The sequence below is a fragment of the Podarcis vaucheri genome (genome assembly GCF_965113315.1).
Source record: "Podarcis vaucheri genome assembly, chromosome: 13".
Taxonomy (NCBI): Eukaryota; Metazoa; Chordata; class Lepidosauria; order Squamata; family Lacertidae; genus Podarcis; species Podarcis vaucheri.
Window position 1 is genome coordinate 19,209,425 of NC_138751.1, and position 23,686 is coordinate 19,233,110.

Below are 23,686 nucleotides of genomic sequence, written 5' to 3' on the forward strand. Positions count from 1 at the left end.
TTTCCCCTCTCTGCCCCTCCTTGGCTACACCCATGCATACACATCAGCTAGTCTTACAAAGTGGACCGATAAGGCAGAGGGTGTATTATCCATGGCCTCAGTGTAGTGAAAATTAGCTGTGATTGAGGCTGGATCTACGTATGCAGCAGGACAAGATGATGGTGCCCTGAGATGAAAGAAAATAGACTGCGCCTCTTAGGAAGACAGCAGGGGGGAGATTTCCTCAAGTAAACAATACCCAGTCAGAAAACCTAGGAGAGATTCACCTGCCTGCAGTCTGAATTGGTATTATAGGCTATTATATCACATCATTCCCACCCAGTGTGGACTGATCCCCATTGGGATTGGTAGGTTGGAAGGCAAAGAGACCACGAGTAGGTGGAGCTAGAGGCAATGACAGGCAGTGTTGTTCTCCTCCTCTCTGCTCTACTAGGGCAGTACTGAAATCAGGAGGAGAAAGCTGCCACCTCTTAAACTAGTTGTAAGAAAGAAGGCAGGCAGACAGGTGGAGGGAAGTGTCCCATTCACCCATATGGACTAGCTTCCTCCTATCCCACCTTCGCCTTCTGCATGTGTAGGTCTAGCTTAAAGGTAAAGGTATCCCCTGACCGTTAGGTCCAGTCACGGACGACTCTGGAGTTGCAGTTCTCATCTCTCTCTATAGGCTGAGGGAGCCGGTGTTTGTCCGCAGACAGCTTCCAGGTCATGTGGCCAGCATGACTAAGCTGCTTCTGGCGACCTTCTGATCGGCAAGCCCTAGGCTCAGTGGTTTAGACCACAGCGCCACCCGCGTCCCTCTTAGGTCTAGCTTAACCACTAAATTAAGCTTCATGGATTTCAGTGGGAGCTAGTCATTATTAACAACAGCTGGACTGATACCCACATTTATATTTGGAGTAAGAGGAATCTGATGCAGTTTTGCACACATCACTATCGCAAGCTAGCCCCTACAGATTGTCCTGAGCATACAAGGAAAGGCTCTTGTGAAGTTTGCAAATTCATGCACATGAAACTGCCAAATGGATGAAATTTTCACCATCATCATCAATACATTGAAATTGCCAGGTTTAATGTAAGCCAAGTATAGTGTGTATCCTATATCAAAACATTTCTTTAAAATCTGTTGGATTAATAAAACACAATTGTAGTGAATTGGAAGTCGTTGGTTTTTCTGTTGCTTGTTTTTTTTAAAAAACAACTAACCAGTTAGTTGCCTGGACACTCCTATGTCTGCTCAGAAGTAAGTCCTATTGAATTAAATAGAGCTTACTCCCGGGTAAGCGGGGTTAGGATGGCAGCCTAAATGCTGCAGAGGGAACGGCCGTCTATGGTTATCTGGTCCTAGCTTAACTCGCCCACCTCTGTTGCCCCCTGCAGGCTGTGAGATGAATGTGCACAAGCGCTGCGTCCACTGTGTGCCCAGCTTGTGCGGTGTGGACCACACAGAACGCAGGGGACGCCTGCAGCTCCACATTGAGACATTTGGGAGTGACGAGATCCATGTGACTGGTAAGAAGAGAATGGTGGTGACTGGGGTAAGTGGGGAAGAATAGGAATAGGTCGGCCTGCTCTCACCCGGAGCTGACTCTTTGTTGACATCTTCATTGGAGCTTAGGTGGGTGACAACAATACAGAATTACGCTTTCTCTGGCATGATGCTCCAGTTGTGGATTACCTTCTCAAGAGGAAACCAATGTTTGGCTCCATCTCTTCTCTCTTCTCAATGGCAAACTGCAGTAGCTCTTTTTGCCCAGTCCTGTGATGAACTAGGATGAGAACCCTTCCTTTCCTCTTATGCTGCTCTCAGTTGTCTCATATTTAAGGGAGCAAACAAGATGTGATGGGGTAGCTAGATCAGAGGCTTTCCTCTTTGGCCAGGGAAAATCCTGCTCAGCCCTTCTTTAACGACTGAGATTTCAACAGCCATTGTGCAAAGCTTATTGCTATAGCAGACGAGGACTAGAATTGTTGTTATTAAATACAATTGAAATAAAAGCTGAGATGTTCAGGATGCTTGATTCTGCCTTTAAGGGACCAACGACACATGTAAGGCAGCCCCATTCCCCAAGTGATTTTGAGAGTTTGAGGAAGGAGGTACAACTGCATAACAACGTCATTTCTTCAGCTGAAAAAGTCTCCCACAGTGGCTGACAAATCCCACCCTTTACACTTGTGTTCTAAGAGACACAACACAAAAGGAAAAGGGAGTTGGGAGGGAGTAGGGAAAAAGCAAGCCCAGGCACTAATTCATAGTTACAGGGATCTTGTAGTGAACAGCAGGAATGGAAAAAATTGGCTGGGAGCCAGAAGTTCCTGGTCTTTCAGCAGAGCTTGATGGAGAGGCAAGGCAGCCTCATCTCTCTGCATCTCTTGCAGAGGGATGCAGTTTGGGCCACCAGTACTACTTGCTTTTTGGCGGGTACCAGCCATCAGGGATATATTTTAACTGGAAATCTTCATATTCTAAAAGTGAGCCCTCACTTTTTAAACAGAAACTGTCATGCCACAAATTAAAAAGCTTATTTTTAATTTTTTTAATCTTAGCTGATGCAGACACAAACTCCAGGCATGCTGCTCTGCATACATCTGAAATGGTGTCAGGTGAATTGAGAATGATAGACAGGAAAGTGGGCTGTCGTAGACTTCCAGGGGTCTGGAGCCATGATTCAGAGTTCCATGTAGCCTTTTCTGGCTCCCCGTCGCAGGCGGGGATGGAATAAATTATGCAAATGCATGCACACTTGCTCAATTTGCATAATTCATGCAACGTTTGCTTGATTCATACAGATCACAGGATTCAGCTTAGTTTGCTTCTTGGACTGAAAACTGCCTTGGTGCCAAATCTTTGAACGTGCGTTCTTGTGCACAGGGAAGGGCGGTAGCTCAGTGGTAAAGCACCTGCTCTGCCTGGAGAAGTTATCAGGATCAGTCCCCTGGCACAGCCAGTTAGGGTTGGGGGGAAACACCCTCTGTCCCCTGAGGAGCTGCCAGCTGCCAGTCAGTGTAGGAAATACTGGGCCACATGGACCAATGGTCTGACTCAGTCAAAGGCAGCTCCCTGTGTCCCTCAGTATGCACAGCTCAACACAAGTATGTAACTATTTATTTATTTATTTATTTATTTATTTATTTATTTATTTCTCTTCCTTTCTTTATATTTACCTCAAAATAACAATAATGGCTATTGTTATACAGTGGTACCTTGGGTTACATACAGGTCAGGTTGCATACGCTCCAGGTTACAGACTCCGCTAACCCAGAAATAGTACCTTGGGTTAAGAACTTTGCTTCAGGATGAGAACAGAAATCGTGCTCTGGCGGCGCAGCGGCAGCAGGAGGCCCCATTAGCTAAAGTGGTGCTTCAGGTTGAGAACAGTTTCAGGTTAAGAAGGGACCTCTGGAACGAATTAAGTACTTAACCCGAGGTACCACTGTAATACAATATATTGATTGATCGATTGCATCTATATCCCCTGTAGCCTCCAAGGAGCTCAAGGCGGTGCACATAGTCCTCCTCTTCTTTATTGTATTCACACAACAACCCTGTGAGGTAGGCTAGGCTGAGAGATGGTGACAGGCTAAAGGTCACCCAGTGAGGTTCATGATGGGGGATTTGAACCCCAGTCTCCCAGGTCCTAGTTCAACACTTTTACCTGCTACACCACACTGGCTCTCTGATAATAGTGACAGTCAGGGACGGCATTGCTATTAAGAACAGCCAGGCCAGATAATGGGGCTGCTGGGCTCTGCAGCAGAGAAGAAAACCTTTTGGGGTTGAGGCAGGTGGAGAACAGCATGGGAGCAGGAGGCCTGGCTGTGGCTCTGGCTGGGGCGGCGAGTGGGATTGATTGAGCTGGTGGAGGCTGAGAGCCAGGACGCCTGGGTTCTATTCCTAGCTGCAGAACTTGACATCCCCCGCCTCTGCTTTTCACACCTTCTTTCTCTGCACACTTTCTTCCCCGCTCTCTCATTTCCCTCCCCCCCCTCTTGGAACCCTGCATGTAGGTGGTGAGGAGAAAGCCATCGCTGCAGTTTTCTTGACAGAAAGGGATTTCCTCACCCACCCCTCTACTATCTCCTTCACGTTCTCCACCCCCAACGCGCACACAAGCCACATATGAGGGTGGGAGCAATTGCTGCCACAGCAACTTCCTTGGCCCGCAGCAGGTGGCCTGGGATGGGAGCCAGTGGATCCTCCTTCCTCCGCCCACTAGGGAACGCAGGAGGTCTGTCTTCCCGCCCACCCGCCCTCTCCTCCAGTACTTACTCTGCTGGAAGCTAATCCTCTGTTGGAAGCTAATATGCGTGTCTCCCCTCCCCCCCTGCCTCCTTTTCTTTGTTAGTTGGTGAAGCCCTTAACCTGATCCCGATGGATCCCAATGGCCTCTCGGACCCCTATGTGAAACTCAAGCTGATCCCTGACCCTAAGAACCTAACAAAGCAAAAGACTCGGACCGTTAGATCCACCCTCAACCCAGTGTGGAATGAAACCTTCACTTTGTAAGTCCTGCGGATGTGATGGAGGACCTAGAAGCCAGAGCCATGGTGGGGTTTTGTGTGTGTGTGTGTGTGTGTGTGTGTGTGTGTGTGTGAGAGAGAGAGAGAGAGAGAGAGAGACTCTGACCTTCTTTATACCTCCCCAGCACCCTGCAGCCAGGGGACATGGAGCGGCGCCTCTCCATCGAGGTGTGGGACTGGGACCGGACAACCCGCAATGATTTCATGGGAGCCATGTCCTTTGGGGTGTCTGAGCTCTTCAAGGGTCCTGTGGAAGGCTGGTAAGGGGAAATCTGTGGGGAAGCAGGGCCGGAGGGGGGGCGGTGGAGAGAAGCAAAGATGGAAAAGTATGATGGAGCAACTCGGGGGACCACCAGTGGCTCATTTTCTTTCTCTTTCCCCGTCCGTCTTGGCGTCTCTTTGGGTTTTTATCTGTTTGCCTGGATGGCTCCATTATCTAATCCAATCTGTCTATCTATCTACCTGTCTTCTCTGCCTTATCTATCTACCTTATCTATTTTAATCTACCTTAACTACTTATCTATCTTATCTAATCCATCAAATACCCCTCATTTCTCCTCCCACCCCTCACCCCACTCTTCTGTTTCCATTTCCTTCTGCATTCCTCCCCATCCATCTCTCTCCCTAATCACTCCCTCCTCTTGTTCATCTTCCTCCTCCTCTTCCTCCTCCCTGCCTGGTGTCCCTGTCTGCGTTGCTGTCCCAGGTACAAATTGCTCAATCAGGAGGAGGGCGAATATTATAGTGTCCCTGTGGCCGATGCAGAAAACTGTGGGCTGCTGCAGAAATTTGAGGTAACCTTGTGGCTCTCTGGCCCCGCTTGGACTGGCACCCTCCCCTGGTCTGCCCCCGCCAACTATGTGCCATATCCAGCCCAAACACAAACCACACCCCTAGCTGGGGGTGGTGTGGCAGGGCCACTGCTGTGATGAAAGGAACCAGGTTGGAGGGACTACCTCTGAATCACTTCTTCTCTTAGGACTCCAAGGGAGGGAGAGAGGGTGGTCGGACTCGATCACTGGCAATTGACCTGAAATGGTACTCCTAGCCAGGAGATAGGAATAGGGCAAAGTTTACTTGTGCATCTGTCTTAAACCCTGATTTATTTTTATTTTTGGTCTTCCAGGCTTGCAACTTCCCACTGGAGCTTTATGAGGTACCTGCGATTCCCTTAGTTTCTTCTGCCTTTTTCCTGTTGCAATGAGATGGGGAGGGGGTGAAGTTGATTTCCCATTTGCTGCCCGTAAGGACACCAGTCAGTCTTGGAGCTGATTTCAAGGGCTTTATAGAGTGGGAGGGAAGCAACATAAGAGGAACAGCTACGCTTGGATGGGGGGAAAGTCCAGCAATACCAGCAGTTCCCAACGTGAGCTCCAAGCAGTGACACAGATTTGGATCTCCGGGTACTGATGTTGAGGGCAGCAGCAAACAGGCCCTGCATCTGCACTTGGGCTGGCATGGGCATCCTTTCCTTTTATTACTATTATTATTTTTTAAAAAACTGAATAGCGCTCTATATAGGGGGCAGCTGGCTATAAATGCACATGGTTGCAGACACCAATCAATCAATTAATTATCCTTTTCTGCAACAAAGTGGTGCTTATACCCAAGTCAGTGTATTTAGTGTCAGGGCAGCAGATGCAAATTCTGTTTTATTTCTGTGTCCCCCACCTTTCCCCCCTCCCTCTAACGTAGCAGAAATGTTAAAGCAGTCGAACCACAGAAGCAGGTGCCTAGGGGAGAAAGCCACCCCCTTGTTGTTTTTCTCAGTGTGTGTGTGTGTCTATATATATATATATATATATGCAGGTTTTGGTGTCTTCGGGTGTCTTCCCGTGTAAGAGTCGGGGTGTCTGGGCGACGTTTCGACAAGGTCTCACTCGTCATCTTCAGGCTGGTGCTTTCGGCTTCTTGAAGCCGAAAGCACCAGCCTGAAGATGACGAGTGAGACCTCGTCGAAACGTCGCCCAGACACCCCGACTCTTACACGGGAAGACACCCGAAGACACCAAAACCTGCATTCCTGTACCCGTGAAAATCTACGAAAGCAAATATATATATATATATATATATACACACACACACACACACACACACACATATATATATATGGGACGTGGGTGGTGCTGTGGGTTAAACCACAGAGCCTAGGACTTGCTGATCAGAAGGTCGGCGGTTCAAATCCCCGCGATGGGGTGAGCTCCTGTTGTTCAGTCCCAGCTCCTGCCAACCTAGCAGTTCGAAAGCATGCCAAAGTGCAAGTAGATAAATAGGTACCGCTCCGGCGGGAAGGTAAATGGTGTTTCCGTGTGCTGCTCTGGTTCGCCAGAAGCGGGTTAGTCATGCTGGCCACATGACCCGGAAGCTGTATGCCATTTCCCTCGGCCAATAAAGCAAGATGAGTGTCGCAACCCCAGAGTCGGCCACGACTGGACTTAACGGTCAGGGGTCCCTTTACCTACACACACACACACACACACACACACACACACACACACACACGTGTAATACTTCTGAACACGGGCACTGCATTCTGTATCATGGCTCATAGCCACAGATGTCGATACAAACCCTCTGTTATGAGTGGCCACCCTGAGCTGCTGTTTGAATCCACACTTGCACAGAGAGGAAATATTTCCTTTTGACTGCCCTGAACCTCCTGCAGGAGATGAGCAGAAGGCAGAAAGTACTTGTGGGGCAAATGGATTAAAGAAAGAAAGGCAGAAGGCTCTGAGACAGGACTGGCTATTCCTGGGCCTCCCATATTGGATAAACCCTTGAACATAGCATGGTGCCTCACACTGTGCCAGGTGCCATTGGTCCAGTGAGGGTCATTCTAGCTGGCAGTGGCTCTCCAAGGTTTCAGAGACGCTTTCCCAGTCCTGAGATCTCGCTAACTGGAGTTGCTTGGGGTTGAACCTGAGACCATCTGCATGCAAAGCCCTGAGCCATTGAAAGTCCCTTCTTCATTGCATGCATCTGCCACTCCACAAACTGCACACAACCCCTGCTTTATAAATGTTTATAAGGAACTACACATGCAACCAAGCTACTTTACAGCTTTTGCACAAGTTTCACAAACTCTTCCTAACATACAGAGTGTGTAATAAGGTAATAGACTGGCGACTGGGAGCAGTCGTCGAGACCATATAACACCGGTCTTGAAAGACCTACACTGGCTCTCAGTACATTTCTTAGCACAATTCAAAGTGTTGGTGCTGACCTTTAAAGCCCTAAATGGCTTTGGTCCAGTATACCTGAAGGAGCGTCTCCACCTCCATCGTTCTGCCCGCACAGTCCAGCGCCAAGGGCCTTCTGGCGGTTCCCTCGCTGTGAGAAGCCAAGTTACAGGGAACCAGGCAGAGGGCCTTCTCGGTAGTGGCACCCGCCCTATGGAACGCCCTCCCACCAGATGTCAAAGAGAAAAATAACTACCAAACTTTTAGAAGACATCTGAAGGCATCCCTGTTTAGGGAAGCTTTTAATGTTTAATAGGTTATTGTATTTTAGTGTTTTGTTGGAAGCTGCCCAGAGTGGCTGGGGAAACCCAGCCAGATGGTTGGGGAATAAATTATTATTATTATTATTATTATTATTATTATTATTATTATTATTGTGAGTAAACATGGGGCAGGGGACATATTGACTAAAATAAACCAGTGTGCCACTAATGGCATAGATACTGCATTAGTTGTATTGCCGGCTCTCCTGCCCCTTGTTCTGAGCTTAAGGAGGAGATGGTACTCATGTATATCCCTGTCTGTGTTTTCCTTTCCTCCCTGCCTCGAACCATGGTGCGCCCTGCAGAAGGTTCGCCATGGCCCCATCCCATCGCCATCCCCCAGCCCCACTGACACCAAGCGTGGCGGGTTCTTTGGCATCAACCGCTTCCACATCTCCGACTTCAACTTCCTGATGGTGCTGGGCAAGGGCAGTTTCGGCAAGGTAGGCCTGCTTTTTTTTTTTAAGCAGCCGGATAGGGATGTGCGCAGAGGAGCAGGGAATGTTTTGCAACTGCAGGCACAGCAACACATTGAACACATTCCTGTTTGGGGAAGTGCGATGGCGAGAAAAGGATGTACGTGCACGAAATACTTCACCTCCAAGAATGTGTGTAAAGTCACCTGCTTCCCCTGCAGAACGGTCACGGGATTTGGAGAACCTTTCTTTGTTTTCTTTTTGCCTCCTGCTCCTCTGGTTCTTTGGAGGCTGAGCACACCCTTCTGCAGTGCTGGAACTCTCATCCACCCAGAGAATTATCTATCTAACATCTCTATCTCTATCTCTATCTCTCTATCTCTATCTCTATCTCTATCTCTATCTCTATCTCTATCTCTATCTCTATCTCTATCTCTATCTCTATCTCTATATCTCTCTAGCTCTATATCTCTATATCTATCTATCTATCTATCTATCTATCTATCTATCTATCTATCTATCTATCATCTGTCTATCTATCATCTATCTATCATCTATCTATCATCTTCCTTCCTTCCTTCCTTCCTTCCTTCCTATTCATATTGAAGCTTGTGCTACTTTGAAGCTTTTAAGAGACACCACTTGTATAACAATCAGGAGGAAGGCTCAACAAACAGGACATATGGACCTGTTCTGTGTCCCAGCATCAGACATGCAATTGACTGGGGAACATGGGAGGGCTTCCTTTGTGGCCACACCTACATTGTGACACTCACAGCCTAGGGAAGCCTGCATTTCTCTCTCTTTCTCCACCTCAGGAAAACTGCTTCATTTTGACAGGCTTTGGGCCTGTCGTTAAGCTGATGGTGCTTTTGCTCCCGGGAATTTTTCTGAATTTTTTATCTTGCATCTTTTCTCTGCCTTTAAACTGTTTAGTTTTTAATTGTGCCATGTGCTGGTTGTCTGTTGTATTGCAAAAGTTATATTGGTTGGTGGTTGTTGTTTTTTTAAAGTGGAAAGGCAAAATGTAATGTATTTCAGGAAAAGAACAAATAAGTAAATGGAAGCTTCCAGGTCAAAAGAGCACTTTGCAAAGTTTTAAAAGAAGTTTAAGGGGGGTGGGGAGGGAATAACTAAACTGCATTCCACTGCCCATGGAAACGTCCCTTCCATAAATCATTTGGCAATTTTCGCCCTATGAAACATGCTAGAATGTTCCCTACAAAAATTCAACACCTGCCAATGGGCTTTCAATTTGTGTTAGGGGTGTTTGTGTGCTGTTTTCATTTAGCATCACCTACTGTCTCTGTTCATAGGAAAACAATGTTTTTATCATACCACCTTGAATTCAGTAAAAAACCCCAAACACTACTGTCCCTATGTGGGAAGTAAGTTCTGTGTAAGGGTTGGAGTGTGTGTGTTCCCTGAAGGGTTAGAGAAGCCCAGGTTGTCATGAGTTTGCTTTGGGTAGGTGTGGGCAAGACCCAAACTTTTGGGGTTCTCTCCCCACAGGTGAGGGACGCGGGTGGCGCTGTGGGTTAAACCACAGAGCCTAGGACTTGCTGATCAGAAGGTCGGTGGTTCGAATCCCCGCGACGGGGTGAGCTCCCGTCGCTCAGTCCCTGCTCCTGCCAACCTAGCTGTTAGAAAGCACGTCAAAGTGCAAGTAGATAAATAGGTACCGCTCCGGTGGGAAGGTAAATGGTGTTTCCGTGCACTTCTCTGGTTTGCCAGAAGCGGCTTAGTCATGCTGGCCACATGACCCAGAAGCTGTATGCCGGCTCCCTCGGCCAGTAAAGCGAGATGAGTGCCGCAACCCCAGAGTCGGCCACGACTGGCCCTAATGTTCAGGGGTCCCTTTACCTTTACCCCACAGGTGATGCTGGCGGAGCGCCGTGGAACGGACGAGCTGTTTGCCATCAAGATCCTCAAGAAAGACGTGATCATCCAAGATGACGACGTTGAATGTACTATGGTGGAAAAGAGAGTTTTGGCCATGGGGGAGCGTCCACATTTCCTAACCCAGCTGCACTCTACCTTCCAAACTGCAGTAATTGCGTGTGGTTATTTAAAACTTGATTAAAGAAACCGTAGCTATTTAACTGTATGCTGTTTTGTTGATTAAGTAATTCATTGCATCCACTTAAATTTGCATGCAAGAGAAAATGGATGAAAATGGATGACACAGCAACATCTCGGAAGAGGCATTTCCCCTCATCTCTCTTGCGCAGGAGGGAATGTCTTCTTATAAGATGGCAGCTATATCTTTTTAGAACTAGTGGTTAAAATAAGTTTCAAAAGGTTGCTGTCCAATTAATTGAGTCACATTCAATCTTAGTTTAGGGGTTCTCAAATGGTTCACTGTGCTTCATTCAGGCGTCTGTGGCATGTCCGTGAGGAACACACACAATATGAATTCTGTGGAATTCCCAAACATTAATACAATAAAGGGGATAGGGTGGGAAGAAGCAATAAAAATACAATTTAGAATTATATAGCATCTGGCACAGTGCATTACAATTGCTACTAGAGGCAAGAAAAATAATTAAGAGGTCCATCAAGACCCTTAGCAATTTTCAAGTGGCCCATGAGAGAAAAAGTTTGGGAATCCCTGTCTTAATTGATTTAACTGACTAAGCATTACAGAGAGGGAAGGGGGGCATCCTGTGGTATCTGGATCTTTCACTTTATCTGCCTCTGGCAATAATGGACACACATCCTGTTTTTTTCCCCTTCAAGGACCGGCTCTATTTTGTCATGGAGTATGTCAATGGAGGAGACCTGATGTATCATATCCAGCAGGTTGGGAAATTCAAGGAACCTCATGCTATGTACGTGAGTCTCTTGGGGAACTCAATTGAGAATGGGTCTCTCTCTCTCTCTCTCTCTCTCTCTCTCTCTCTCTCTCCCCCCCCCCTCTCTCTGCTCTCACATTGGAACAGCTCTGCTTCTTCACTCAGTTCTTACAGGGCATTTGTACAGTATCATTAACTAAACCCCCCCTCTCAAGTTTCCCCACATTTTTCCTCCTGGGGGCTCGTAAAACCTAACCCCCTCTTTGTAGAAAACTCAGTGCACAATTTCCCTTGCTGTAGACAGCCTATGTGCTGCTATTTCATCCTACTAGATTGCTCTAGCTGTTTCCTGGGATGTCCTCCAGCCATTTCCTTCTCAATCATTTGTCTCCCCTCCGTAAGAATCAGCTCTGCCACTCCATTCCTTGCATTTCCAAATAGCTTTGGCTTTCTATATCTTTTTTTTCTCCTCCCTAAATTGCAGAAGGGGGGGACACTACCATTACTGGGAGTGGAGTGGTGGAGAAGGAGTCTTTAACTTTTTCTTCCCACATAATGATCCCAATGAAAATTGCCTTCCAACATTTGGAACAGGTGAAAGAGGGGCTGCCCAGTCGGCTACAGAATGCCAGAGGTTTGTAAGTAGAGCTGCTATTCCACTTCCGGCTTCAAGCAGGACAGTGTTGAGTGCGTGTTGCTAAATTGTCCTTGTCCAGAAGTACCCTCTGCCTGCCTGTCTTTACATGCATAGTCACTCCAGTCCAAAACATGATGACACCTGAGAACAGCTTTTCTTACATATCGTAAGACCAGGGTTGGCTTCAAAGGGTGGTCAGGTTGGGCATTTGCAAAGGCCTCGTGTTTGGCAGATGGGCGCACAGTCCCAAGTGTCACTGCACACCCAAACTCTTTCAGTTCAAGATGCTTAATTTAGGGATTCCCCAAATCCTGGAACCTGCACTGCTCCCCCCCCCAATATTTTTATTGATTTTGCAATAGTATTCATTAAATGAACACAATGACTTTCATACAAAGAAAAATCATGTCATTGTCTCCGCTTCTCCTCCTGTTGCCAGAAGCCTAGTAAGTATTCTTATGAATATTCTATTGTACGCCCTTCACCTATGTTCACTACCTACTTTTGGCATTCTCTCAACAGGGATCTTATATGTCATATCATCAAAATCTCTGGAACATAGTTTTAACACTGTTTAAGAGACAAACTACATATGACCGCTGTCTAAATCCTTTGTGTAACTAAAGGCTGTTATGGGGTGCTAGCTGGATCAGAGAAATAGCTTGGGGGTGTAGGTGTTTAATGCTTACACCTCCTGTACTCTAAACCACAGAGCCTAGGGCTTGCTGATTGGAAGGTCGGCGGTTCAGATCCCTGCGACAGGGTGAGCTCCCGTTGCTCAGTCCCTTCTCCTGCCAACCTAGCAGTTCGAAAGCACATCAAAGTGCAAGTAGATAAATAGGTACCACTCCAGCGGGAAGGTAAACAGCATTTCTGTGTGCTGCTCTGGTTCGCCAGAAGCGGCTTTGTCATGCTGGCCAGAAGCTGTATGCCGGCTTCCTCGGCCAGTAAAGCAAGATGAGCGCCACAACCGCAGAGTCATCTGTGACTGGACCTAACAGTCAGGGGTCCCTTTACCTTTAACTGTGTTGTTTTCCTGATCTAAATCCTTTGTCACCCGAACACATGCACACTTGCTGTTTGCTCTGTGGCTGATAACATTCCAGCATGGTGCATGCAGTCCCCCTGCGAATGCACTTAGTAAGAGCATAAAATAAAATGTCTAGAGTTCAATGGAGGATTCCTGGTGAAATGCGTACTTTGGTCCTAAGAGCCATGTGTTTGATGATCCACTTCCGTGTCAGGTGAATCAGGAGTGCTCCACATATGTAGCAGAATGAAGTGGGAGTGAAGTAATTAATAGAGTTCTGAGGTTGTAGAGTGGTCTGTACCACTTCAGACTGCAGGTGAGACCTCACATTTAAATACCTTTCTATGTAAGGAAAGCAAGCAGCACCCACTTCCTTCACTTGCAAATGAGCACGGCAGGGAGTTAGCTGGGCAAGAATTTGTTCTCCCTGACGTACTAGATTTCTCCTTGTGGAGAGTTTTTACCTGGATGAGTGTTCAAAAATGTGGCACACACACACCACCCTCTCACAGCGGTCTGAAGTGGTACAGTCTGCTCTATGGCCTCGGGATTCTACCGCTTCATTCTGCATGCTTACGTATGCCAGAGCTCAGTTTCATGGGAAATTATTACACTCCAGTGAAGTTGTGTAATTGAGTGACCTGAATGTGAAATCAACAAGCGTCCACTTGCTCTAAAAAGAAACATGATTGAGAAGGAGTTTAAAACACCCACTCACCCAACCTCTGTCCAAGCCGCTGAGAAGAACCATGGGAAGTAAGCTTGTGCTACCAATTTTTGCTAGCGACTCCCCTGTCTTAAAATGACATTCAGATGGAATGTGAGAATGACAAGGCAGGCAGCTACGTTGGAGATAGGATCCCTTTTGTGTGAAAAGCCAGAGTCTTAGGCTGCCTGCACACCATTCATTTAAAGCACGTTGTAGTTTACCCCCTTAGAGAGTTACAATTGCCAGCACCCTTAACAAACGATAGTTCCCATGATCCTTTGAGGGAAGTCATGTGCTTAAGATGTATGATGTGTATAGCAGCCCTCCTGTTCCTGACGTGCTGTGTTGGGGTGTGGAGTGGCCAATCTCCTGTATGCATTTCTGGGACCACTACATACCTCTAACCTTATCTTAGCTCTGCCTTTCATGCAGAAGGTCCCATGTTAAAGGACTCCTGCCTTAAACGATGGAGAGCCACTGCTAGGTGGACAACACTGTGCTAGGCGGACCATTGATTTGAGATGATAGAAGGCAGCTTCCTGTGTTCCTATCTCTTTCTAAAATGGAGCCAACATTGGTGTAGGGCTGGTGCGTGCAGCTGGAGAAAATGGCCTCTCTGGTAAAATTAGGGTCACTGCTGGACTTGTGGGCTGGAGGTTCCCCATATTTGCTCCAACCACCACACTCTGCACTGTCTCCCCCCACCACATACATACATACATACATACATACATACATACATACATTGTTCTTCCTATTTATCCTTGCCTGCATCGCCCCTCTATTGCCTCCACTGGGTCTGATTACAGATTGTAAGTTCCTTGGCACGATGACCTGCCTTCTTACTGCTCTGTACAGCACCGTGTATGTTGCTGGTGCCATATAGATAACAGAAAACCTTTAAATTCACAAGAATGAAAACTAACCTGTGTGCCTGCCAACCCACTTCCCTGGTGACATGTAAAGGTTGGTACCTGCACGTGGAAAATGCTTCAATCCTAACTTGATGCAGCGGAAAGCAGGTCTACACACAGTAACTTCCAGCCACTTGTACGCAGAATAAAAAGCTCTCTTGTGATCATGCACAAATTAACATATTACCTTTCTGATATGAGTATTATTACAAAGGTGGAGAGTGGGGGAGGTGGTAAGTACTGTGTGGAGGAGCTGTATGGTACTGGAATGGCATGGCTAGTGAGTGTGGCTGCTTGTATTTTTCAAACATCATGTGAAAAGTGGCCATCAGAGCCACCATGATGACTTCAGTGATGCTGCTAATGAAATCCTTGCCATGTTATCTCTTTCCCTTCCTCCCTCTCCCTCCCTTAACCGTCCTCACCCTTTTCCCCTTCTCTGTTACAGGTTTTATGCTGCAGAAATTGCAATTGGCCTGTTCTTTTTGCATAACAAAGGAATTATTTACAGGTGAGTCTATTCTGTTCTCTATAGAGGTCCCAGACTCGACTGCAAAACCCCACTTTCCCCCCTGAGAATCCAGGGGTTCTGGCTCCATCTCTTCTGCCCCCCCCTGCCCCCTCTCCAAATCTCTACAGGACTGCCTCCTTCCTTCCTTCCTTCCTTCCTTCCTTCCTTCCTTCCTTCCTTCCTTCCTTCCTTCCTTCTTTCCACTATCAAGATTCTAACAGGCAAAAAATGCTGGCAACATTACGATAAATTCAACAGAGTAAATAAGTTTTGATGGATGTAACAGTGGAAAACCAATTTGAATAGTTATTGTAAAAAAATGCAGGGATGTAAGATATGCAAAATGAACCATGGAAGGAGAAGAAGGGAAGTCATTGGATATTCTAAAGTATGTAAAATGTTTATTTGAAATCGTAAAACAGAATATATATATATATATATATATATATATATATATATATATATATTTGCTTCTCCTTCCATGGTTCATTTTGCATATCTTACATCCCTGCATTTTTTTACAATAACTATTCAAATTGGCTCTGTTCCAGTAACAAGAAGCCGAAAGCACCAGCCTGAAGATGACGAGTGAGACCTCGTCGAAACGTCGCACAGACACCCCGACTCTTACACGGGAAGACACCCGAAGACACCAAAACCTGCATATATATATATATATATATATATATATATATATATATATATATATATAAAGAGATATTCTAATAGGCAAATCATCTTTCATTCTGGATTGTCCTCTTGGAACTAGGAATGGGGGAGGAATTCAGTTTGCATTTAAAGGTGAACATGCCTTATTGGCACTTCCCATAACACTGCACGAACTGAAACATAGCCAGTGGTTGAAATGCAGGCTTCTCCTAATGTTCTCCAGCCAAGTAATGTGCACAAAGATGCATATCCTAAGATAAAGTATGCACAAAGATGCAGGCGTACACATGAAAATAACTTCCAAAATTCATTATATTAGGGGAAATTGATTTGCAGAAATGTGCACATCAAGAAAAAAAATCATACTAGACTGCTGGTGAATTTTCACAAGACAAAAAATCACAAATTGATGTGGAAGACTGAATTTCAAGCTGGAAAAGTGAGAAACTGGGAGAAGCTGAAATTGATAAATCTGCCCATCACTTCCTTACTTGGAGGACGTAATTCCTAGCTGTAATTTGGCACCCTCTGCTGGGCACTCCTATTGCTTGCTTTGTCTCTCCTGCCCAGGGATCTGAAACTGGACAATGTAATGTTGGATGCTGATGGTCACATTAAGATTACTGATTTTGGGATGTGTAAAGAAAACATTTTTCCTGGCATCACCACACGGACCTTTTGTGGAACACCGGACTACATCGCTCCAGAGGTACAGAATGCTCCTAAGTCTCCCATTCCCAATCACACAACTCACCACCCTTCCAAAGAAACATCAGGTTCCTTCTGCTCTAATCTAAACTCTCCCCAGGGATTTAACCTTATAGGTTAGACTTGTTGCCTTCTAAAAACTCCAGAGCCTTGGTTTCAAATTCCTACCTCTTATGCTCGGATCCAAAACAACTGTATGTGACAGGCACAGCCATTATTGTATATTCCTGTGCCTGGGGTCTAATTTTACAGTTAAATGTGTGGGGTTGTGAGTGGAATAGTTGGCCTCCTCCGCTGCCTTAATTCGCTGTGTCCCTTTCATAATCCGTTTGACCATCAGAGCATTCGGGACGAAGCAGGTTGTTGAATGAATGAATCTGCTATCCCAATTCACCCTCTTGCCAGGAATCTTAGAACTTAACTCTCCAATGCATGCCTTGGTGACTTATAGACGAGGTTACTCCCCAGAGGACGCAGGTGGCGCTGTGGGTTAAACCACAGAGCCTAGGACTTGCCGATCAGAAGGTCGGCAGTTCGAATCCCTGCGATGGGGTGAGCTCCCGTTGCTTGATCCCTGCTCCTGCCAACCTAGCAGTTCGAAAGCACATCAAAGTGCAAGTAGATAAATAGGTACCACTCCGGCAGGAAGGTAAACGGCATTTCCATGCGCTACTCTGGTTTGCCAGAAGCGTCTTAGTCATGCTGGTCATGTACGCCGGCTCCCTCGGCTGATAAAGCAAGATGAGCGCCGCAACCCCAGAGTCGGCCACGACTGGACCTAATGGTCAGGGGTCCCTTTACCTTTACTCCCCCGAGAGGCTCGCTTTGCTACTTCTCTACTAGTTTTTCAGACATTGGGCAAAAGCAACTTAATTTCTAAGGACATTTGGGACCAATTGAATCGTGTTTGTTGCCTCTATTGGGACTTCTTGGTTTATATGGTTTGGATTTCTGTTACTGGTTGTTATTTACTACGTTGCTTACGGTTTTAGAGTTTATTTTTGTAAGCTGCTTTGTTGGACCTGTTTGGGTTAAAAAAAAATGGAATGAAAAAGGTCTGTAGATTTGAAGGACCTAACCTCCCATTTCTACCCATCTTAGATTATTGCCTATCAGCCATATGGGAAGTCAGTGGACTGGTGGTCATTTGGTGTCCTTCTGTATGAAATGTTAGCTGGGCAGGTAAGTATGTTGAGGTGGGTTTTTTTCATGATCCAGTCCAGGTCAAGGGATACATTTGTGGTATCAGGGGATGGTTTGTGGCTGTTGCCAAGAGACCTCAAGGCATTAATTCCTTAGTCTAAATATTCCACCTGCCATAGTTCTCACTCTAGCTTTACCTGGTGCTCCTGGTCCACAGCCACCATTTGATGGAGAAGACGAGGACGAACTCTTCCAGTCGATCATGGAACACACGGTGTCCTATCCTAAATCTCTTTCACGTGAGGCTGTCTCCATCTGCAAAGGGGTGAGTCCTGGCACATCCAAGAGGGGAAAGGCTTCGTGCCACATTTCCTTTGGCTGCCCTGAAGGTTGAAAACAGGTGGTTGTGAGTGAAACAATGGGTGACTCTCATTGGGAATAAAAGGACTTTCAGGGAAGAATTGGCCAGAAGGTGGGGGGGGGTGCTTAACTCTGAATTCATAAGCTGATTGTTCTGCCCCTGGACATTTTTAATGGACAGCAATAATGGGGGAGCAGGGATCCGCAGGGGAGAATTGGCAGGGTTGTAAAGGGTTAAACGCTTCTCCCTCTCACCCAGGGCTGGATTTAGGTTTGATGATGCCCTAAGCTATTGAAGGTAATGGGGCCCTTTATATGTCCAGCTGTCCTTTGTCAACAACGAATTGCCGCTATTTTTTGTGTTGAATATATGCCATATGGTAATTTATGGATCTAATAGGTATCTAAAGCCATTTGTACATAACAAAATATGTATTTTATCAAAGTACAAAGTACAAAGTACAAAGTTATTGATATCAAAGTAATCTTATATTTTGGAAATGTACATCCAGTTTTTCCCCATTCAATTTTTTGGGGAGCCCCCAATAGAGTGGGGCCCTAAGCTATAGCTTGTTTAGCTTATATAGTTGTACCTCCGCTTACGTATCCCTCTGGATACATACATAGATCAGTTTATTAGTATATCCCTCTGGATACGTAAACTTCAGGATGCGAACATGGCAAACCCGGAAGTATTTTTTTGGATTTCACCGCATGCGCATGCACAGAAGCGCTTATCCGCTTGCAAATTCCTCGGGATGCGGCCCTACCTCCGGAAAGGATCCCGTTCACAACCAGAGGTACCACTGTATGTAATTCCAGCACTGCTCTCAACTTGCTTCCCTGTCTTGGTGCATGCAGATTGGGAGACATGCATTTCTTGAGAGAATGTCCAATTTCCATCCTGTAATAGGCAATCTCGGACTGTGGTCCGCACCCCTTAGAAGAGGAGGGTGTTCCTAGCAAATCTCTTTCTCTTTCCCCAGTTCTTGACCAAGCATCCACTGAAGCGCCTGGGCTCAGGACCAGAAGGGGAACGGGATATCCGGGAGCACGGCTTTTTCCGCTGGATGGACTGGGAGAGGCTGGAGCAGTTGGAAATCCCCCCACCGTTCATCCCCCGCCCAGTGAGTAGCTTTGGGTCCCCAAATGAGCTCGGCCACATCCAGCCATGCAGACTCCTGCCACCAGGTGTGAATAGGCACACACCTGTATTTTTGCATGTGGATGGGCACACTCAGGTTGTCCTATGGACCTGTGGCTCATGCACAGTGTCACGTACCTCCATTAAGAATACATGCATTGCTGTACATTACTCAGGCAGAACTTTGTATATCTACAAATCTGAACCTCTTCACACATTCATTGCAACATGCATAGATCACTTTATTAGTATATTTACTTTCTGTATGCCTTCCTCCAAGGAGTCAAGGCAGTGTACATTGTGCCCCCTCCCATTTTATCCTCACAGCAGCCTTGAGGTAGGTCAGCCTGAGAGTGTGTGACTGGCTGAGGTCACCTTCATGGCCAAATGAGGATTCAAACCTGAGTTTCCCCAGACTTATTCCAACACTCTTAAACTACTACACAATACTGCGTTTCATATCTATTAATATCTGTAAACACCCACAGACACCAGCTCTAGATATTTAAGCTGCAGCATGCAGAGACCTTCACACAACACAATATAATGACATGCACCAGGAATAAATAAAACGGTGATCAAGATTCAGGGCTGTATCCAATGTTAGTCATACCCGTAGATCCAATTCAAACTCCTTTCCATTCCCCCGTCTCCCTGAGATGGAAAGAAATGTCAAACAAAACTCAGAAGGGTAACAGAGCGGTGGGGTTTTTTAAGGTTAAAAATTCAAATGTTGTGTTTGGTTTTTAATTCTGGAAACGTTATGAAGGAACGCCTTTGAAGACGTAGCAGGTTCAAGAAAGATTATAAAATGGAGAGGGAGGGGTTGTGTTAAAGAAACCAACAGAGATAATACTTATTCCCTTTCTCTTTCCGTTTTCCTCGTTCCCCTCATCCCTCCTATTCCCCTTTTCTTTCTCTCTGCCCCCATCCCCCCATCCAGTGCGGCCGAAGCGGCGAAAACTTTGACAAGTTTTTCACACGGGCACCTCCAGCGCTGACACCCCCAGACCAGCTGGTCCTCGCAAGCATTGATCAGAGCGAGTTCCAGGGGTTCACCTACATCAACCCTGAGTTTGTGCACCCGTCCACGTTGCGGCAGGGGAGCCTCTCCCCAACAGCCCTGCCCCTCTCTCCAACCAGCATGCCCCTCTCTCCAACCAGCATGCCCCTCTCTCCAACCGGGATGATCCCTTCCCCAACCTCCCTGGTGTGAGAGTGTCTCCCGGATGACCCTTGACCCTAAGAACCCCAATTCAAGCCCTTAGAATTCTGCTCCCGGGAGCATGACTCCTGCTCAGAGCTCAGCCCTATAAACCCTACGCTTGACCTTATGACCCCTGCCTCCCCTAGAAAACACTTTTTGTGTTGTTAATTGTCTCCAGTGAGTTGCTTCCCTCCTTCCTTACCTCCACTAGGTGAAACCCAGATCAGTGAGGTTAAGAAAGCACACTTATATCTATAGAGGGATTTTTAAACTCCACCAATAAAATAGGAATATTCCCTAGGTCAAGGCTAATCTTTTTTGAGCATCCCCCAATTAAACAGAGTTTGCGTTGGCACAAAGAGAGAAAACTGTGCCAGGCGTTTCTGTAAAAATGGCCCCTTCAGTACTGTGTTTACAAGGTTTCCCCCCTATAATCAGAGCAGTGGATAGCTTCCACACCATCAGAAATTCCTCTAAATTGACCAAAACATGGGATGGCCTAAGCAGGCAAGGGGGCAACAGACAGGACTGCACACACTTTGTGACAAAACAATGGAAATTGTGGCTGGAATCTGCCCAGAAGACATGCCCTCTGCCCTAAATCCAGGCTGGCCACATGACTGCAAAGTTCTGGCAAATGGGTTGAGTAGGCAGTGAAATGAAGGTGTGTTGCAAAAACAGAGGTCCAAACAGGAAGCAGTCATGGAACTCCTTAGTTCAACGTGTATTTTTTCATCCCTTACAAAAGGCCATGCGATTGTTTATTTATTTGGCCCTTGCAAATTTTTCTTTGGTGAGTTTGGTTTCTCTAATGGATAAGGGGAATGCAGTGGGCATAATTATTCTCTGGAATCGAAGAAGCAACCATAAGGTGAGCATGTGATCACTGACCAAAATAGCAGCCTGTGAATTATTATTCCATGTGTTGCTCTGCACTAAGGTGGGGGGGTGGGGGAGGAGAGCCCACCCTTTCACTGCTGTCTGTCCTGATCATGAGCTTTCCTTCACAGGGCCATGGCTGAGTGGTAGAGCGAAGGCCGTGGGTTCAATTTCTAGCTTCTCTAGGGCTGGGAAACCCCTAAGGAGAGCCACCACCAATCAGTTCAGACAGGACAAAGCTAGATTGGCCCAGTGGTCTGACTCAGTATATGGCAGCTTCCTCAGTCCCTTTATACAGGCTTAAAATATGAAGGGATGCCTAATCTACGTTTAAATGATCCTGAGTATCTGTTTGCCCTGGAAGTAATTTTTAAATTTGGGGAAATGTCAGGAAGCAACACCTTCCTTCCCTCTCTCTCCCTGTCTCCCCTGCTGATTGACTGCTCAGATAATTTCCGAAAACCCTTCTGGTCTTCATCCCTTGCCCTGTTCCCAGATCCTAGTCCTAAATTTCGTCTCCGTGGTGCTTTCCTTACCTGCTACAGTGTGACGATGTAACCTTGAACTCGATAGATCTTACCCAACTTAGTTGGAGCCCTTCGATTTCACGCATAGCTAGGATGCCTGCCTGTACAAAAAGAGTGTAGAACCCCAAACTGGCCCTTCCTCTACACCCCTACCCACCCACCCACCTCTTTGTGACACAGCCCTGCCCTTGTTGAGCCCCGATGGCTCCGTCCCCCATTGCCCCCGGCCCCCAGCACTGACACCTTTGCCTTGCTTCCTTCAACATGGCTGCTTGCATCACCCACTCAGCTGTTGAAAACCAGACTTTGGAAAGGAAGCGATGACAGCAACAGAGGTGGCGCGCTAGACTCTTGAGGAGAAAATATCGCCCTCCTTTATAGTAACACACAGCATGTCCAAATGCGACTTTTCTTTTGTTCTTTTCTTTCTCTCTCTCTTTCTCTGGTGCATGGACTATATTACATGAACATTATAGTATATTTATTTATTGATACCTATCTTCCACGTTTCCATCCTGCTCAGTGGACACCGCCAACCCTCTGCATCTGCCCTCCCAAGTTAACACCTGGCAGCCTCTTTCCAGCTTTAAAACTCGAGGTGTGTGGTAAACTGAAGATGGCACCTTCTCTCCCCCCCCCGCACCCCCCCCAATTCTCTGGGACTCCTCTTAACAGATCATTTCATTTATCATGAATACCCTGATGCTTTTTGATGTGGGAAAGACACCCTGTCAAGCTTGTGTTGTGAATATTTTTCATTATGTGGCAAAAGACTGGTATTTGTTTTTACCTCATGAGGGAGGCCCATCGAGAACTGGTCTTTGTCCTGATTTGCCCAATGCTGGCGATTTCCGTAAAAGCGAGTGCTTGCCATGTTAAATGGGTGTGTGTAAGATGATCCTGGGGTGTCTCTGCTGTGCCAAAAGTTACAAAAACTGGTCTTAGTCGGCGACTGATTGATGGGCGGAGAAATAATTATATTCTGCTGGCAGGTCATGTAGATGAGCCAAGCGAAAAATTTCAAGGCCATTCTCTTCCCTCAGTGGCGTAGCATGGGGGGTGCAGGGGGGGCCGGCCGCACCGGGCACAACATCTGGGGGTTAGGGTTAGGGGGCGCAAATCCACGGGTTAGGGGGCGCAAATTACTTGCCTTGCCCCGGATGCTGACAACCCACGCTACGCCACTGTCTTCCCTTCATGCATCAGGCTGCAGATTCTGGTGCATCTGGGCCAACAGTCCCTCTTTACCTTTCTCCTCTCACTTTGAAATTGGTGGAAGCTAGATTCGGCCTCTGTCACCTCATGCCTGCCCATTCTATGCCGACCTCATTCCTCCTTCTCTGGCAGAGGGTTTTTATCAAGCACCCAGCAGGCTATAAGCTTGGGCAAATGGGCGTCAAAAGTGGGTAGCCCTCTTCAGCCCATCCCTAACTCAGCAAGGGCATGGGGTTAAGAGCGAGCATGGGAGCTAGACCACAAGTACCTTGTACCTACCTAAGGAAGAGATAGCCTGTCGTTAGACCAGAAGATGTTGGGATCCAGAACTGCTGCGCTCATGAAAGATGAGTAAGATTGCTAATAGGACCGGAATTGTTCTCCTGAGTCATTTCCAGAGCTCTTTCCCCTTTGGTTTGCCTGATCCTTCCAGCACATCAGTCTTCCGCCAGTTTCCAGCCTCGGTCTTTTTTCTCTTTGCTGACATCCCTCCCACCCCCGCAGCTTGGGAATAATCCATGCACACCTCCTTCCCTTCGGCTTGTGGTTCCCTGTAGCCAGTACCATAGATTAATGGACTCACCTATGCATTTCAATATAAAAGATATTTATCCAACCCGCAGTGTGTCTTGCCTTTCTGTCTCTGTATTGGTTGGCGAGATGTTGCGTTGTCATACTGGATGAAAGGGACTTGGGCTGCATCCCCTAAGCATCATGACCAGGGAGTAAGAAGGGAAGCGGACGGTGGGGTGGCACCCTTCACCTGACCCATGTTTGCTGGAAGGTGCAGGGGAGAGGCAGC

The 23,686-nt window shown here is 46.8% G+C and overlaps 1 protein-coding gene across 1 annotated transcript in view; it reads left to right on the forward strand.

The window, feature by feature from the left end:
• Positions 1-22,727, forward strand: part of PRKCG (protein kinase C gamma) — a 50,542-nt gene extending 27,815 nt beyond the window's left edge. The window contains exons 5-18 of the mRNA XM_082196955.1: positions 1,378-1,509; positions 4,344-4,500; positions 4,644-4,778; positions 5,225-5,312; positions 5,645-5,674; positions 8,326-8,463; positions 10,313-10,486; positions 11,176-11,267; positions 14,970-15,032; positions 16,272-16,410; positions 17,511-17,591; positions 17,770-17,877; positions 18,899-19,039; positions 20,000-22,727. Of these exons, the coding sequence (XP_082053081.1) occupies positions 1,378-1,509; positions 4,344-4,500; positions 4,644-4,778; positions 5,225-5,312; positions 5,645-5,674; positions 8,326-8,463; positions 10,313-10,486; positions 11,176-11,267; positions 14,970-15,032; positions 16,272-16,410; positions 17,511-17,591; positions 17,770-17,877; positions 18,899-19,039; positions 20,000-20,272 (1,751 nt within the window). The 3' untranslated portion in view covers positions 20,273-22,727. The remainder of the gene's footprint in view (positions 1-1,377; positions 1,510-4,343; positions 4,501-4,643; positions 4,779-5,224; positions 5,313-5,644; positions 5,675-8,325; positions 8,464-10,312; positions 10,487-11,175; positions 11,268-14,969; positions 15,033-16,271; positions 16,411-17,510; positions 17,592-17,769; positions 17,878-18,898; positions 19,040-19,999) is intronic.
• Positions 22,728-23,686: the final 959 nt, after the last annotated feature.